The 16,302-nt window shown below is 34.4% G+C and overlaps 2 protein-coding genes across 2 annotated transcripts; both read left to right on the top strand.

Moving 5' to 3' along the window:
* The first annotated feature begins 727 nt into the window (after positions 1-727).
* On the top strand, positions 728-2,316 carry LOC130622263 (mucin-2-like). Its single transcript, XM_057437705.1, has one exon. The coding sequence runs from the start codon at positions 840-842 to the stop codon at positions 1,983-1,985; it is 1,146 nt and encodes a 381-aa protein (XP_057293688.1). The 5' UTR covers positions 728-839; the 3' UTR covers positions 1,986-2,316.
* A 5,560-nt stretch (positions 2,317-7,876) lies between these two features.
* On the top strand, positions 7,877-10,355 carry LOC130621359 (integumentary mucin C.1-like). The gene is made up of 7 exons (XM_057436649.1): positions 7,877-8,059; positions 8,381-8,456; positions 8,567-8,622; positions 8,697-8,937; positions 8,984-9,090; positions 9,188-9,272; positions 9,417-10,355. Exons 1-7 carry the CDS (start codon positions 7,877-7,879, stop codon positions 10,340-10,342), a joined length of 1,674 nt encoding a protein of 557 aa, XP_057292632.1. The 3' UTR covers positions 10,343-10,355.
* Positions 10,356-16,302: the final 5,947 nt, after the last annotated feature.

The raw sequence follows: 16,302 nt of genomic DNA, 5'->3' as shown, positions 1-16,302 counted from the left end.
TTTAAGACAAAAATTTTTTCAGCAAAATATTTCGAACTGACTTAAAAAGTCAAAACTTAACCCTTATTGATGGAACATTATTTAAAAACATTGTAAAACTGAATTTTTAAAATATTTAGGTGTATTGTATTGTATATAACTGAAAAAGGTAAGCTAGTTACCATGAGAATTAAAATTTAAATTTGACAAATATAATATCTTTACTATTAATCCTTCGCCCATACTTATTGGTTTTCCAGCTTTGATTACTTACAACATCTAGTGTCCTATTGTACTGACGAAACAGTTTAAGCATATGGGCTTTTAGTTATCCAGAAATTAGTAACAGTGTGTCCTAATAAAAGTTTTAAACAATAAAAGCACCCATTTCTTTTTTGGACAAACACTCTCAAAAAAGTCTTCAAAGACAAATGCGAGCAAACGGTGAAGATTCAGTTTTAATAAAAAGTGGTATAATTTAATGCCTATGTCTTATAATATAACATCAAAATTAAAGTAGTTACCTTTTTGATAAGGATTGATACATACTATTTGATTCTTTATAATAGGTAGTATTATTAATTTTGGGCGCTAGACGAACAGAAGATCTTTCCAGCGTGAATAAAATCGATGTAGCTTCAAAGACCTTAAAGGCAAAAGGAGTGAAACTGTACGTTTTAACAATTAGCAAAGAATATTATGGTAACATTGCAGACGACAACATATTCAGGTCAAAAACGTTTAATGGGATGTCGGAAATGGTTGGGAAAGTGTCCAGAAAAATATGTAAAGGTAGAAATTTTTTGCATAAGTATTAATTACGAAAACCATCCCTTGTGATTCTTTTAAAGTACATTTATATGGAAACAAGTATAACAATGCATAAGGACGCGTTGACAATAATTTGCAATTTAGATTCATTGTCACAAAATGTATCAACTGGAACAACCAAGACAGAAAAGATACAACCGTCAAAATCAACTACTAAGAAAGTGACAACTACTACTACGACAGCAACTACTATTGCTCCTACCAAAACAAGACGCACGGCGTATCCTACTGTCACCGAGAGTATGGATGATACAACAACTGTCGTAGAAACGTCTACTGTTACAGAAGACCCGACACATATCGTAACAACCACAGTACATGACGGAAATCCAATCGAAACAGTAACAGTCGATGAAATAACATCTGTAATGGCGACACCAGTAATAACAACTCCAACCCCGGTAATGACAACACCTGCAACGATAACACCTGCCATGACAACAACCGTAACGACAACGCCTCTGACGACAGCACCTCTTATGACGACAGTTGTTACGACATCACCTGTTATGACAACACCTGTCATGGCATCACCTGTTATGACAACACCTATGATGACAACGCCCATAGTAACAATACCGGTAATAACAGCACCGGTAGCAACGCCTGAAGCAAAAATACCTGTAATAGCAACACCCGCAGCAGATATATTAGCGCAAGCTATGCCAACACCCACTTTACCAGCATCTTTTATGGCAGCACCTCCAGCGCCCGCACCTTCAACGCCAGCAAATCCAGCGCCAGCACCTACTTCAACACAACTGATAACAACTACTGTCACGAAAACTATAGCGCCTGCAGCAAAAACTGTTTCTGAAACAATTATAATCACAGTAACAAAATCTGCAACAACGACATCAACACCTGCAACAAAACAAACGGCGACAACAACAACAGAGACACCGACAACCACGTCAACAACCACGTCAACAACCACTCCATTTTGTCCACCATTATGCCCGATTAAATGTGAGGATGGAGAGTGTACACACTGCTGCACAACACAAGGTTCTGTTTACACTACTGCGCCAACATGCCCTGCAGGCTGCCATCTCGAATATCATACACCATGTGTGAACGGGAATTGTAAACAACCCTGTCCTCAATCATGCGCAGTACATTGTTCTCCATGGTGCAAAAGGCATTGCTGCAATAGACATAAAATTATGGACTGAGGTTGATTAAACACAGGATTTAAGGGATATTTAATTGGCAAAGTATCACAATTTTCTGTGATAAATATAGATATTAGTATCTGAACTTTAGTATGTGTTCTAACATATTGCTTTTATAAATTGTTGTTATGTATTTGTTTTAATTGAACTAAAGATGCATTTCACTAGTAATCAGTCCTGTTTGTTTCTCAATAAAGCACCTGTAAATGTACATAAGTATATATCTCGCTATGCAAAAGTAAAATCAACTACTTATGGCTGTTCAAGTCTGCATTATATATTCCTGCTAATAATCCCAATATGGGAGAACTTGCTCGCATGGACGCACGAAAATCACAATGTCGTGAACAACAGGGAATCCTAAAAACGAGTCAATTTGTTTGTATCGTGATAAAAAATGCCTTGTAAGAATAACTGCGGCAACTGGGCATAATTTTTTGAATCAGTTTCACGAAAAGCGAGTTATTCTCAAATATTTACTAACATTTAGCAACATAAAAAGTCAAACATTTCCCCTTTTATGGTTAAAGGTTTAGCTTACGAAACGCGACTTGGATACTTAGTCCTCCATTACCCACCTATAGCTGAAACAATTAAGCAAGTTCTAAAAATAGGTAAAGCTACCTACATTCAACTGTTTGAAATTAACACAGAGAAAATCATGTACAGCAGAGTTTATTTTTTCTAGAAAAATATAAATATTTTGTATAATAAGCAATTTGGTTTCCACGCATGTTATTCAACCGATCACGCGGTTATTTAATTAAGTCAAGAGATATTTCTAGCTTTTGATGAGAATAAATTTACAATTGGGGTCTCTATTGATCTGAACAAGGCATTCGATGCATTCAACCACGCGATTCTATTAGAAAAACTCAAAACTACATCTTCGAAAAAAAACAAATTATTTCTTATGACGAAGGCAATATAAATACATTAATAAAATGTGTAGTACTTCAAGGGGCAATTTTAGGACCACTGGTGTTTCTTATTTATACCAATGATATATTTAGAGCGTCTAGAGCGTCAATTTTATTTGCTGGTGATACAAATTTGATCTATATTCATAAAGATATAAACGTCCCCTTCGAAACTACTAACACCGACTTCACTAATTTATTTTGCTTTTTACATTTTGCCTCTGCCTGATGCTACACCATACCAGGAAAGACTGTTAACAGGGTTAATATGCGTTCTTCATTTATTGAAACCCAGAATACCTCTATTATTTATACTTTCTCAATACATACACATTGTTTAATATTACCTTCCATGTTTTTTATTGATTTGTTTCATTATATTTAAAATTGAAAGAGTAATGTGTTGAGTATGAGTATTAAGTTACTTTCACATGAGTCATATATTCTAATATTGTAGACGACTTCAAAACAGTTATAACACACTCTGTGAGTCTGCATATGTAATTATATCCGATACATCAATGTTGGAACCGGAAAAACTACATTATGGAAAAAATTCAAGAAAAATTAATCAGTTAGGGGCTAAGAAGAAGCACGAAGATCATAAAAATTGTAAAAATTATCACTTCTAAAAATCAGAATACATCGGCCTATTGACAGGATTTTCTGATGCTTAACCCTATTTATGCTGGGCTATTTGTGGGTTCTTCAATGCTAGGGGGAGAGGGAGTGGGCAGAGGAAATTTATCCAACTTACTAAAGCGGGAAACCATTAAGAAACGTCAAAAAGCACTAACAAACAACCAGAATACAATGACAACACTACTAATAGCCTCTATATACTTGCATCCACTACAGATTCTTCCAATGTGCCAGTTAAAAACTATAAAACCAGCTTGTTAATAACTAAGGTCAAAACAACAAAATAACTTGGTGTCCTTAACTTTATCTAAACTAACCTCGTTTTCATGCAATGTTTTGATTTTTCTCTACTGCAGCTGATTTTGCAAAGACGATAATTGAAAAAGGCTTTATTCCACAGTATTTAATCTTACCTTATTTTCAGTATCCCACAATTTCAAATTCACAATTTTTCGTTCCGAATTTTTCATAACTTTTCCTAGTCCTATTCAAAAACTATGATTTTTCTATTCAGGTCATTATAAAGAAGATAAAAAGGTCAAATAAATGGATGAATCTAAGACTTCTCTGTTTGCTGGCAAAGGAAATATATCTATTTTGACAACATAAAAAAATTGAAGACTGGAAAAATTCAATGAGCACAAAATTTAATAATCACGAAAATTCACATCCTCAGAGGGTGTATTTTATTGCCATTGTTCTAATTATATTTGGAGGCGTTTGTTAGTTTACGGCGATTGACAAGGGTTAAGTTTACTAGGGGCGCAGTTTTAGTAGATGGCATTTACAGAAAACACAATGGCTAGATGGCCGTTAACGCTTCAGCACATTGCGCATGATCTGTTGTTTCTTACTTCATTTGGTGACAAAATTTTATTTGCGGCACACATTCTGTATCATAAACCAACATTATACGACTTCTGTCTTCACAGTTAAAGCCAGAGACACTTTAGGGGTTGCGGAATGTCTTTGCGGTTGAAGTTACTTGCTTTGTGGCTTTTTATTGTGTGTGCTGCGTGTATTAGAAAACATGGCAGACATGCTGTGGAAAAAGGTTCCATCAAATCGCAAATGTGGAAAATTAATCCTAAAGCAGCAAGCAGTCGCCGACAATATGGTAATTATATTGTTTTTTATAAATACGGGAACTCCATTAACGCTTTCCTTTGATTTTAGTTCAATATATTATGTGGTAGTTTAATAAATAATGCACAGATCTAGATGGTCATTTAAACAAAGCATCCAAAATAATGCACAGATCTAGATGGTCATTTTAACAAAGCATTAAAAATAATGCAATACTGCTAAATATTGTTAAACAAAATTTTATTTGAAAGAGGGTTGTAGCAGTGCACCTATATTTCACCATGATCATTAAAAGACATTTGAAAGAGTGAAAAGTAAAAGAGGGACCGATTGTAAAAGACTGTGCTTAAAATAATGTTTATCCCAGTGGGCTTAAAAGAAGGCTGCAACAGTATACCTCAACAGAAACTGACTTTGGCATGTTTGCAATGCTAAAATTAAGAATAATTCTTAACGGCCGTTTTACTTCCTGTTAATGCTGATAAGATTCCAACCTTAGAAAAAACTTGTGGAAAAGAATTAGTGTTTTCTGTTTATATTCTATTATGTTTTGCTATGTTTCTCTACAAAATCTTTTGCAAGCTACCAGGTAAAACAAAATGATTGTTAGTGAGCAAATATGGCTGACAAGCTGTCACTGAAAGTTGACATACACAATTCATGCTTCATTGCTTCCAAAACACAGTACCGACAAAACAAAATAGTTTCGTTACGCTATTCGTGCCAGCAATTAGGAATATGCTTGTGCGCCTGCGCGAGTTTTCGGCATGCTTGATGCTAATAACTTCATCCTAAGCGGAATCTGGCACGAGTTTCAAATTTTACCTGATGGAAATGCACCTCCCTTAAATCATGAAATGCTGACATTTGCCAAAAACGGTAAATAAAACTCCTGGTGTTTTAGTATCGCTTTTTGTCTCGTTATATACATTTTAGAAAACAAAGGTCCTGTTTTTCATTTCTTTGTTCACAGTGTGTATACAAAGAAAATAGTTTTTGCTCCGTGAAAAAATGACCGGGACATTTCGTCCATTTTTAGATTACAGTAAAGGCGATTTTCCACTGGGTGGTCTAAAATGCGCTGAGGGTAGGCAACTATTGTTTTAAAACAATAGCCGCTTATAAATCTGCTTCGAATGTTATTTTTTGATGTCCACTTGTCAAAAGCAGCCAAAAGAGCGCGTAAACTTTCAAACGACAAAAATAGTAAACATGAATGTTCGACGTAGAAAATTATTGCTGTTTAAGAAAATAAATATTTTATTGTTGTTGCTTAATAAAAAAACAACAAAGAAGTATGGAAGGTTTTGGTTAAGACAGCTGTATTCGAAAACTAAAAGGAGAATTCAATCTTTTCGTTCAAGATATGAAATTTTATGACAATCAACTTTTTTTCAGTATTTTCGTATGTCACCCACTAAACTTGAAACTCTTTTATCTTGGGTTGCTCTTTTAATTAAAAGTCGATAGGTGCAAATAAAAGGCTTTGTTTACTATGAGATATCTAGTCATAGGTGATGCTCAAGCAAATTATCAAACGAGTCCTGCTGTTGTTGGGAGAATATTTCACGAAACATGTCTTGCAATTTGGGATGCTTTGCACGACAAGGGTTATCTCAAAGCTTCAAATTGTGATAGCTCACGAATTTGAATTAAAAATGATAGTTTTGATGGCCCTCGCAAAAAGTTGTTTATATCTTGGAAATTTTAATTAGATAGCGCTTTAAAAACGCGCGTAAAAGTCGAAGTAGAGTTGACTTTTGAAACCGCGTTATGCGGACCGCTTTTAGCAGCGCATTCTGGAACGCCTAGTGGAAACTCGACTTAATGACTTATTCTGCGAGGTCGCAGTTGAATCCAATTGCTATTTGGACGCGCGTAAATATTTTGTTTTACGGACAGAATACTGCTATTATTATTATGTTATTACAAAAGACTAGTTGTAAGACTGGACAAAACCACCAGTTTGTCTGCCGAAATTTTTCCAAGCGTTCATATTTCAGGAAACGCTATTCCGTGCGTCTTTTGCATAAAATCGGCTGTTACTGGGTGTAGTTTTTATTATTCTGGTACGCTACAATTTTTTTTAGACGGAAGCAATACTGGCACAAAACGTAAGTTGAATGGCTTCTTTTTCCTCATTATATTTGTTTTGTTTTGTTTCACTTTCTCTTTCTTTGCCAGCAAACAGGCGAAACAAGGCTGAACCCACTGAAGTGTAAGTGGACTATGGGTCTTCACATGTTTGAATTATTGTTGTTGCTCTTTCTTTTAATTGTGTCAGTAAAGTCAAAATAAATTACTACATGCTACATACAGACAAGTTTACTTTCTTCCATTGTGTTAAACGTATTGATTGGTTTCTCGCAGCAACAAAATTCACGAAAAACAAACCTGGGGGCAATTCAGGATGCCTTGAGGCTAGATAAATAAAAAGTATAAAAAAACTAGAGAGCATCATTCTTTACAAAAGATTTTATCTATGATATTTCTCTTTCCTAAGATATTTATCAACTGAAATTACTGTTGCATTAAATGTTTCATGATGTTAGCCTATTTTTTAGTTTGCCCAGTACCAGTTGATTTCGGTTTCATTATTGATGTGTCTGGCACAATCACAGATGCACATTTTCAAAAAATCAAAGATTTTGCAGCCGCCGTTGTGAATACGTTCACAGTTTCAAAGGATATGACCCACGTGGGTGTGATTTATTACTCAGATTCTGCACACGTGGCATTTAATTTCAACAAGTTTAAGGGTAGCGATGTTACCAAGGAAAATATTATCGATGAGATTAACAAGATTAAAAACACAGAAGGCGAAACACGAATTGATCTTGCTCTGCAACTCGCTGACAGTCATTTGTTCAGTGCTGCGGCAGGATCTCGTTCTGACATAAGAAGAGTAAGTAACGTACCTCTATAACAATAGCAACCGTCTGTTAGTTTCTCTGTTACGAAAACACGAAATGCGATATATAAAGGACGGGCGACCCTGTGGATTTTTCCACGGGTTGACGCCTAGTTTATACTAAGAGTATTTTACAGACTTTGTTTGCCTTGGGAATACCCATGAAGAGCCTGAAGATCCTAGGAAAGGATCATTTATAATGTGTACGTCTGTCTGTACCAAGGAATGTGTCCTGCGAAGGTACCTACTTTTGTGTCTTCTTACCATACTGCAGCATTATTTGATGCTAATTACGCAGCACAATATTGAATTTTTTTGAAAGAAGACAAATTATGTTACAAGACAAAAAAATATTCTCCACCGTGGGTTGGGCGTCACTAAAGATATTTCACTTCTCTGAAACTTCTGAAACGGCTATCTACCAAAAAAATGGGGACATTCCTCCTCATTTTCTCTCACTTCCCCTTTCCACTTTCAGCGCAATTCATGTATGCCAACCACAAATAAGTACAAAAGTGACTCGAAGAAATTTTACTGAAAAAAATATTCAATTTTCAAAAAAGATTATAAAAATAAACATCTCTGTATTGTTGGAAAGCTGATTTAAATTTAATAACATTGGTGCGACAATGAGGCAAGGAAATGATGTTTTTATTCAGTATGATCTTTTCTACATCGGCTCTAAAAAAATATTTCGCTTTCTACGGTAACAAAACAGTCAGAATATTTTCTTTAAAGATGTACCACAATCTACACTGTTTTAAACCGCAAAATTGTTTTCGACAGATTTTGTTTCAGTAAATAACTTTTTTCCATTGCATTGTTTTTTTCACAAGCTTGCAGCACCCATTATCTACCCATTATCTAAAGATTTGATATTTTTGATGTATAAATACATTTGCTTTGTGGCGAGTAAGTCTTTTTGCTTACGTTTTCGTATCCACAAAAAAATGTAAGCAATTTTGTGAAAAAAGATAGATGTTTTTTATACTTCGTAAAATAAAAAAAATTATAAAATGCAGCAACACGCATAGGTTCGATCCAATGTCAAACTGGTAATGCAATTGGCGCAGGAAAGGTGTGTTATTTGGTTTTGAAAAAACTGTAGTACTCAAATATTATTAACAAAAGATTCTCACTTCTTTATTGCAGGTAGCATTAGTAATGACAGATGGTAGACAAACTGAAGATGCACCAGGAGCAATTAAACTTGATGTAGCGTCAAGACCTTTGAAAGCAAAAGGCGTGCATATGTATGCTTTAGCAATTGGCAAACGCTATCATATTGGTCAATTAATTGACATTGCTTCTACTGACCTCAGCATTTTCAGATCAAGAACTTTTGATGGGCTTTTAAAGATTGTTGCGAACATTTCAAAACGGATTTGCGAAGGTAGGAACTTCTCCCGTGAAAAAAACAAGTTAATTTCATATGAAAGAACTTAAGAAGTTGTCTAGGAGTTCGCATACATTTAAAAAAAATCTTGAACGGTCCTTAAGTTCCCCAAACTATGCACAACATCATGAACATCTCTTGAGAGGTGTTGTATCTAACAGTTTTGTGAAAGCATATAGGTTTAAATATGTTATTTGTCGTTCAGCTTAGCGTTCATTTTACATAAATTATAATACTTAAATTATAGACTTTTCTCAAAGACTCCAAACAAATTTTAAAGGTCTTCCATATGAGCTCAACTTGTTTATTTATTGCGGAAGCAAAAAAACACCGTACATAATTTTTGTATAAAGGAGAGGGTATGGAGCAGAGTATATCAGTTTTAAAGTTTCTAAAACAGCAAATTGTTGTGAAAAATTAACGTTCAGTAGAGATATATGATCATATAGCATATTAACGAGACTTAAACATTTTAGATCCGCCCCCACCCAGCACCACAACTACAACGACTACTACTACGACGCCAACAACTCCTACCACGACGCCAACAACTACTACTACGACGCCAACAACTACTCCTACGTCACCAACAACTACTACCACGACACCAACAACTACTACAACGACGCCAACAACTACTACTACCACGCCAACAACTACTACAACGACGCCAACAACTACTACCACGACGCCAACAACTACTACTACGACGCCAACAACTACTACTACGACGCCAACAACTACTACGACGAGGCCAACGACTTCTACAACCACAACAGAATCCACAACAACTGAAGAAACAACAACACCGACAACAACAGAATCCACAACAACTGAAGAAACAACAACACCGACAACAACAGAATCCACAACTACCGAAGAAACGACTACGACAACGACAGAATCAACGACAACAGAATCCACGACGACTGAAGAAACAACAACACCGCTACCAATAACTTCGACAACAACAGAATCAACACCGACAGAGTCCACAACGACTGAAAAAACAACGGCAACAGCAACGTCAACTGCGACGCCAACACAATATACGATCACTATCAAAACAACAACGTCGAATATCACAACACCTGTAATAACGACACCTAACCCAACAACAGAAGATGTATCAACGACACCGGAACCTTCTACCACTACAACTACGCCATATTGTCCACCAATATGTCCTCCTACTTGTCAAACTGGCGGATGTATCAACTGTTGCGCTCCTCAAGGTTCTGTTTACACTGGCGCTCAAACGTGTCCTCAAGGATGTCATCCAGGTTACCATATACCGTGCAATAATGGAAATTGCAATCAACAGTGTCCTCAGTCATGTGCAGTGCATTGCTCTCCATCTTGCAAACGGCGTTGTTGCAAACGACGAAAATTTACCGACTGAGCAAAGATAGATAATAAAGCAAGGTTGAAGGAAACATGCATGATGTTAGTGAATATTGATTCACCTACATGAGCTTATTTGATTTACTTTTAAATTATGCTTTTGTACGTCTCCCGTTATTTTCTGAAAGATATTTAAAGGGAATTGATGTCCTATATTTTGCCTTACGGATATATTTTACTAATTAATTTCCGTATACGCAATACACATACGTTATTTACAAATTTCGTGGCAATAAACGCGAATGACTTGGTGAAATCAAATGTTTTGTTGATTCTTTTGTTGAAATTGATAATTTTGGCAAATGATGTGGTTTAATAAAATGTTTTGTAATTTTAAAAATATTGCCACTTGTCTGTTCAGTTATTGTCATTGAATAATATAGATATTTTCATGTCATGAACAAGTGAGTTTATTCAAGGCTACGTTTCGACAGCTACAGCTGTCTTCGACGGGCAATTGTCGTAATCATCTTTGGCTATTTATTATTTGAAGAAATAATTAGAGGATCAAAATTAACCAATCAGATCACACGGACCAAGATGGAAGCAATAGATTGATTAAAATCTTTCCTTTTTTACCTCTAAAAGTTCGCTTTAAGTTACCTCTAATTAATTATCGCGTAATTCTTGCTACAAAAATAGGGGACGTTAAATTCTAATTCAGCAAAGCTTTCTGAAAAGCATTTTTAGGCAGAAAATTAATAAAAATTGCCTTTTTGTTTACAAAATGAATTTCTTCCAATTACAAGGACATAAACTATACGCGTATATTAAATGTTGCTTTCAACTAAATCGTTTCCAAAAGCAGCTTTCAGCGTTTACGTCTGTGAGCAATTTTGTCACTTTCAATTACATTAAAGATGGCAGTGTATTTTGAATTTTCATTGTTGTTAAAAAAATTCTCCATCTACAAACGCTTCAAAATTGGATCAGTCCAAAGAATAAAGACATCGCAAGCAGAAAAAAAAATAATAATAAAAAATGTCCAAATGTTTAACGCTGAGAGCTTCAGCCACGAACAGTTCATCAGAAAGAGGTCTTTAGTCTTTACAAAAACACTTTCTTACAATTAAATTACACAACGATACACTTAGGTAACCCTTAGATAAACCAATATTAAATAAATAAACAACATGCACTCACTAGTACGGTGCCGCATGACTTTACCTTCATATTACAAAACGGAAAACAAAACAGCAAACTCAATATGCAAAATGCAACAATACACCAATACTCAAATGTTGGTGTTATAGTACGAAATACTTAAAGAAGAGGACTTCTAATACAAGTATCATGGAGTTTCCAAAAAAATAAAAAATTAAGTAAATGATAAAAATTATTCTCTTTTTTTTGTTTATATAGCGTAAATTCTCGTTTTCGCCTGATCTTGTTACAACGGTTGACGGTTATTAACGTACTCGAAAAGAAAGACAGCTAAAAAATATCAAGGGTTGTGTGCACAAGGGCGGGACGATTGCCGAGATAAGACGTTCCAATTGGAATATAATAAAATTATCTCCTTTTGTCTAAGCCGTGATCCTGCCCAACTCACGCAGGATCCAATTTTTCATATAAAGACACTTAAGTACAGCACGTAAAGTAAAGGAAGTAAAACACACTTAAACACACAGACTTTTTAGTGAAACTGTGATGAGAGAGATCACTACATTGTCGCGTACCACCTGTCAAATAAACAAACTCTTTATACTTTCTCTTAAAATTTGATCTCTCCCCATACCTCCAAAATTATCCTTGTGTCTCATTAAATCACCAATATCAAGGTTGTAGACACCCTGTGTAGGTTACTGTATTCTTCCGAAGATAAGCCGTCGACTTATGAGCTTATACGTAGATGGGTCTTTACTCGGGTGGACTTATACGCGGGTGGGATTAGAGTGCAAGAAGGGAGAGCAAACGTCTATGACAACGCCTTTCATAAAAATTTGCATTATTTAGTGTTTGCAAAAGTTATTCGGCCATTAAGGGACATCATGGCTAAGAATACAAGTATACGGTAAGTGTAGAGTCAGCATGCATGATAGAAGATAAAAAGAAGCATAGCAAATACGACATAAAATTTTTGCTTCGTAGTAAATTAGAAAAAGAGGGCTGACAATAATCAAAGGAATGTAGTACTTCTCCAAGGACCGCTGGTTAAGATTTTATATTCAATGAAGTAGAACTGGCTAATACTAAGTAAGTAATGTTTTGTTTTGTTTGTGCTGTTTTGATTGAAAATGTAGCTAGGACTAACAAGCTCGACTGTTGGGGGGGAAAGGGAAAGCTTTTTGTATGTCACAGAAAATGTTAATATGACCACATTATCATTTAAGATCGAACTTGGCAACTTTCCCTGTGAAGTATGTGACAAAGTGTGCAAAAGTAAAGGTGGATTAAAACTTCATTACATTAAGAAGCACAATAATAAGAGCTTGAGGCTAAGAAGGAAGAGGAACAAAAGGAAGAACTAGTTGATGAAGAATTTATAACCAAACTTTTATGAAAGGCATTGGAAAATGTAGTAACTAGTGACAATGTTTTTTCAGAAATTATTTCAAAAGAATTTCAAGCATATGAAGAGTATGGTTTTGACAGAGCTATCTCACAAAAAATAGTACATCAATTTCGCCAACATAGAATAAAATTAGCCATAACAAATCATCAGAAAAATTCTATTCTTCATACTATACAAATATTGTTACACATGCTATAAATTTTATACCTCCATCGATAAACACTAAATACTTCAAAATAGTTCTCATGAAGCTTGGTGACTTATTATGGTCTACGATTAATGAAACTACAAGTGCTACTGCTGCCAAAAATATTAATATATCAGAAAAGGAAATAGGAGGACTCCAGTATATTGGGGGATATATTTTACACAAACTTCAAGAAATTTGAAAAGTTCAAAAAATTGGAACAGTCTGGAATACCAATAAGCAATAGCACTTATGGAAGCAAGTAAGGGGGAAGAAGTCAATAATTTGATTTCTCATTTACATCGAGGTGGACTATGGCAAATTTCTCTTCCAATTCAAAAAATATTAATAATCTGTGAAAAATATGATGTTAGTTTAATATAATGTTAGTTTAAGAAAAATTAACATCAAAGAGCAGGACAATATATCTTTGAATGCCAATGAAATTGCTAGTAATGTGCTTTAAATCCTCGACCACTTGTGTTCTTAATCCTGTTTCTGGCTTTATAAAATTTTTATAGTCTCGCAAAGTTCTAGTGCTTGGTAATGTCAATGTATTGCTATTCCTTATTTCTTCATAGGCTGATGCTGACTTAGACCAAAGCGATAGACAAAAGTGAATCATCATTGGATGGTAACGTACCCCTGATGCACTAACTGCTGCCATCTTCTTTTGTTCTTGCCAAAATAGATTCATAAATGGCGTGATTTTGCGAGTAGTGTTGAACATAATACTGACAAAGTCATTATGGAGCTCTGTATGTTGTTTGTTGTTTTTAACTCTAGCCTCATTTTCTCTAATTTTGATTCTAGTTGTGCACATTTTAAGCGTTTGTTTTTTAGGCTAATAATAACTCGTTGTTGTGCAGTTTTTGATAAGGGTGCTTTGAGTTTAGCTGGGGTGTGCAGCTTTTTTTCTAAAACTTTGGCAGAATTTTTTTTTTCTGAAAACTTCACTGCAAGAAGTGCAAATTGTTTCGTCCTGACTTTCCATAAGCAACAGACAGTTTTTAGTCCTGTAATACACAAAACTTTCATATGGTTGTAGTGATTGATCTTCTCTGTTAAGTAGCTCCAAGGATGATTTACGAATTGCGTGTGCTATGACCTAGCTAGAAAGATCTGGTTGAGTGTCACTGCAAAATGTGAAGTTTTCAATGCTTACCAAAAGATTTGAAACAGTAATGTTTTTAAGTGATCTTCTGCAATTTTTATATAAATTATGATCTTCTGGTAAAAACCACTTATATGCCTGAATTATGATGCCCAAACCATCATTAATACACACTTCTAAGTATGGCTCACTCCAGGGTTGTGTAAACCTTTTAAATGTAGTAGTATTGTCAGTTAAAAATGTCTCCCAAGCATTTAAGGATTTTAAGTTTTTAATGCGTGTGTTTAAATCTTTAAGGTTTTTGTAATAGGGGTTAATAGTTGCAGGAGTACTCAAAGTCTTTCTTGGTGGCCTTGAGGTACCTTGTTTACTGAAACTTCTTACTGGCATGTTTAATGTTGGGATAGCACCATGTTTTAATTTCTTCTTCGTCATCTTTGCCCCAACAACTATATGAGGCATTTTTTAAAAGATTTATTTAGAATTGTTAAGAACAAATTAAGAACATTTTAGCCTAAAAATCTAAAAAAAACTAAAGCAATATAGAAGGGATACTTACATATTTCAATGTCTTCTTTATAAAATATTAGCTATTTGTTTTTTAAAGTTCTCATATCTACTACACTAGTTTTGGTTATTTCAGACAGCCACCGTTGACGCCACTCTTTCTGAACATGTTCTGCAGGAATTCTAAAAATACCAATGCCTTTTGTTCTTCTACACATACTGCACCCGAATACACTACAACTTACACCTGGCATCTTGTGTGCTAAGTTTTGCAGAATTGTTTTGATCAATTTATTACTTTACCTTTTTATAACATGGTTACCTGTATCAAAACTTTCGTTCTTATGGTGGCTTCCTATTCTAACTAAACACTAACTTTCTACCTGTAAAAAATTTATTTAAAGACCATTATTTATACATAAATATTTTTGTTCTTAACTAATTTTTAATGTTTTATGTAAAATATTATTTTATTAACGGTTTTTAGATTTATTTTAAAACTGTATAGATATTTTTTAAAATAAAACAACAAAACTTTTAACAAATTCATGTGTTTTTAACTGAAGGTTTATGCGCGGCTAATGAGTTGTGCATTATCATGTCCCTTTAAAATCAAATATGCGTAATAATAACACAATTGAATAGGTTATTCTTGATCTTCCGAACCAGGTTATTCTTGATCTATTAACTATGGTGATACTGAACAAAATTGCTGAAATTTTATCTCGCAGTCAATGTGACGTTTTACTGGAGATTGTGATCATAATATCCTTGTTTTAATGTTTTTTTTAAAGATAGTACTCACCAATCCATCTTCCTGAAGTTCCGCAAACCATTTCAATACTTTAAAATTTTGACAAAATTCGAGAACATAAAGAGTAAGTTATTACAAAGTATAAATGCTCGAAAAAAAAATGTTCGTTGCATAAAATTTTTAGATTTTAGAAGGAATAAATACTTCTGTTCTAAAATTCTATTTCAGTTTCAGTTTAGGAATTTTTAGGCTGGTGGCTAACCTGTAAATTCATTGTCTCGCTACATAGATGCAAAAAGTTCAGGTTCTTGTATTCTCTCTTTGGTGAGAAAACACAACCATAGATTTCCGGAAAATAAGGACAAAAAAATAGCCTCCGTAATTCAATGTAATTTAAAATTAAGAACGACGTCAAGAAAATAGTAAAAAAAAGTAGAAAATAGAAAGACGTATGTCATATCCTACAATATATGATATTATAAGTCCATTATTTTTGAACGGCCCGTAACTGTAAGTTTAAGTAAAGTGCTTAATTTGTGCATCTGTTTTCCTAATGCTTTAAAGCAATATTTCCTTTTGTATTGAAATCTAATTTTCAGGAGACGTTAGATAAATACAAGACCTTCTAGGGACGACAAAGCCAAATCAAATTTGCCAATCCGTTTTTCGTTCCTTAAATTTTTTGGGCCCATGATTAGAATTTTCGCCGAAAATACAAATATGATAAATGTTCTACGTTATTCTACAAAACTCTACGACATAATTTTTGAAATATTTAAATATCTGGGTACATTACGTGCAAGATCACCTAGGCTTGGTACTGTAGTTAGTTGGTGAAAAACGGAGTTACTTGATGAAAAACAGAGTAACAAACAAAATGA

Source organism: Hydractinia symbiolongicarpus, chromosome 12, assembly GCF_029227915.1.
Source record: "Hydractinia symbiolongicarpus strain clone_291-10 chromosome 12, HSymV2.1, whole genome shotgun sequence".
Classification (NCBI taxonomy): Eukaryota; Metazoa; Cnidaria; class Hydrozoa; order Anthoathecata; family Hydractiniidae; genus Hydractinia; species Hydractinia symbiolongicarpus.
This window is presented reverse-complemented; position numbering and strand designations above follow the sequence as displayed.

Coding starts and splice junctions, on each gene's coding strand:
- LOC130621359 (XM_057436649.1), top strand. CDS start 7,877: ATGTTACAAGACAAAAAAATATTCTCCACCGTGGGTTGGGCGTCACTA. Junction 8,938..8,983: donor TTCAAAACGGATTTGCGAAG/GTAGGAACTTCT, acceptor TTCATATGAAAG/AACTTAAGAAGTTGTCTAGG. Junction 9,273..9,416: donor TGCGGAAGCAAAAAAACACC/GTACATAATTTT, acceptor TAAACATTTTAG/ATCCGCCCCCACCCAGCACC.
- LOC130622263 (XM_057437705.1), top strand. CDS start 840: ATGGAAACAAGTATAACAATGCATAAGGACGCGTTGACAATAATTTGC.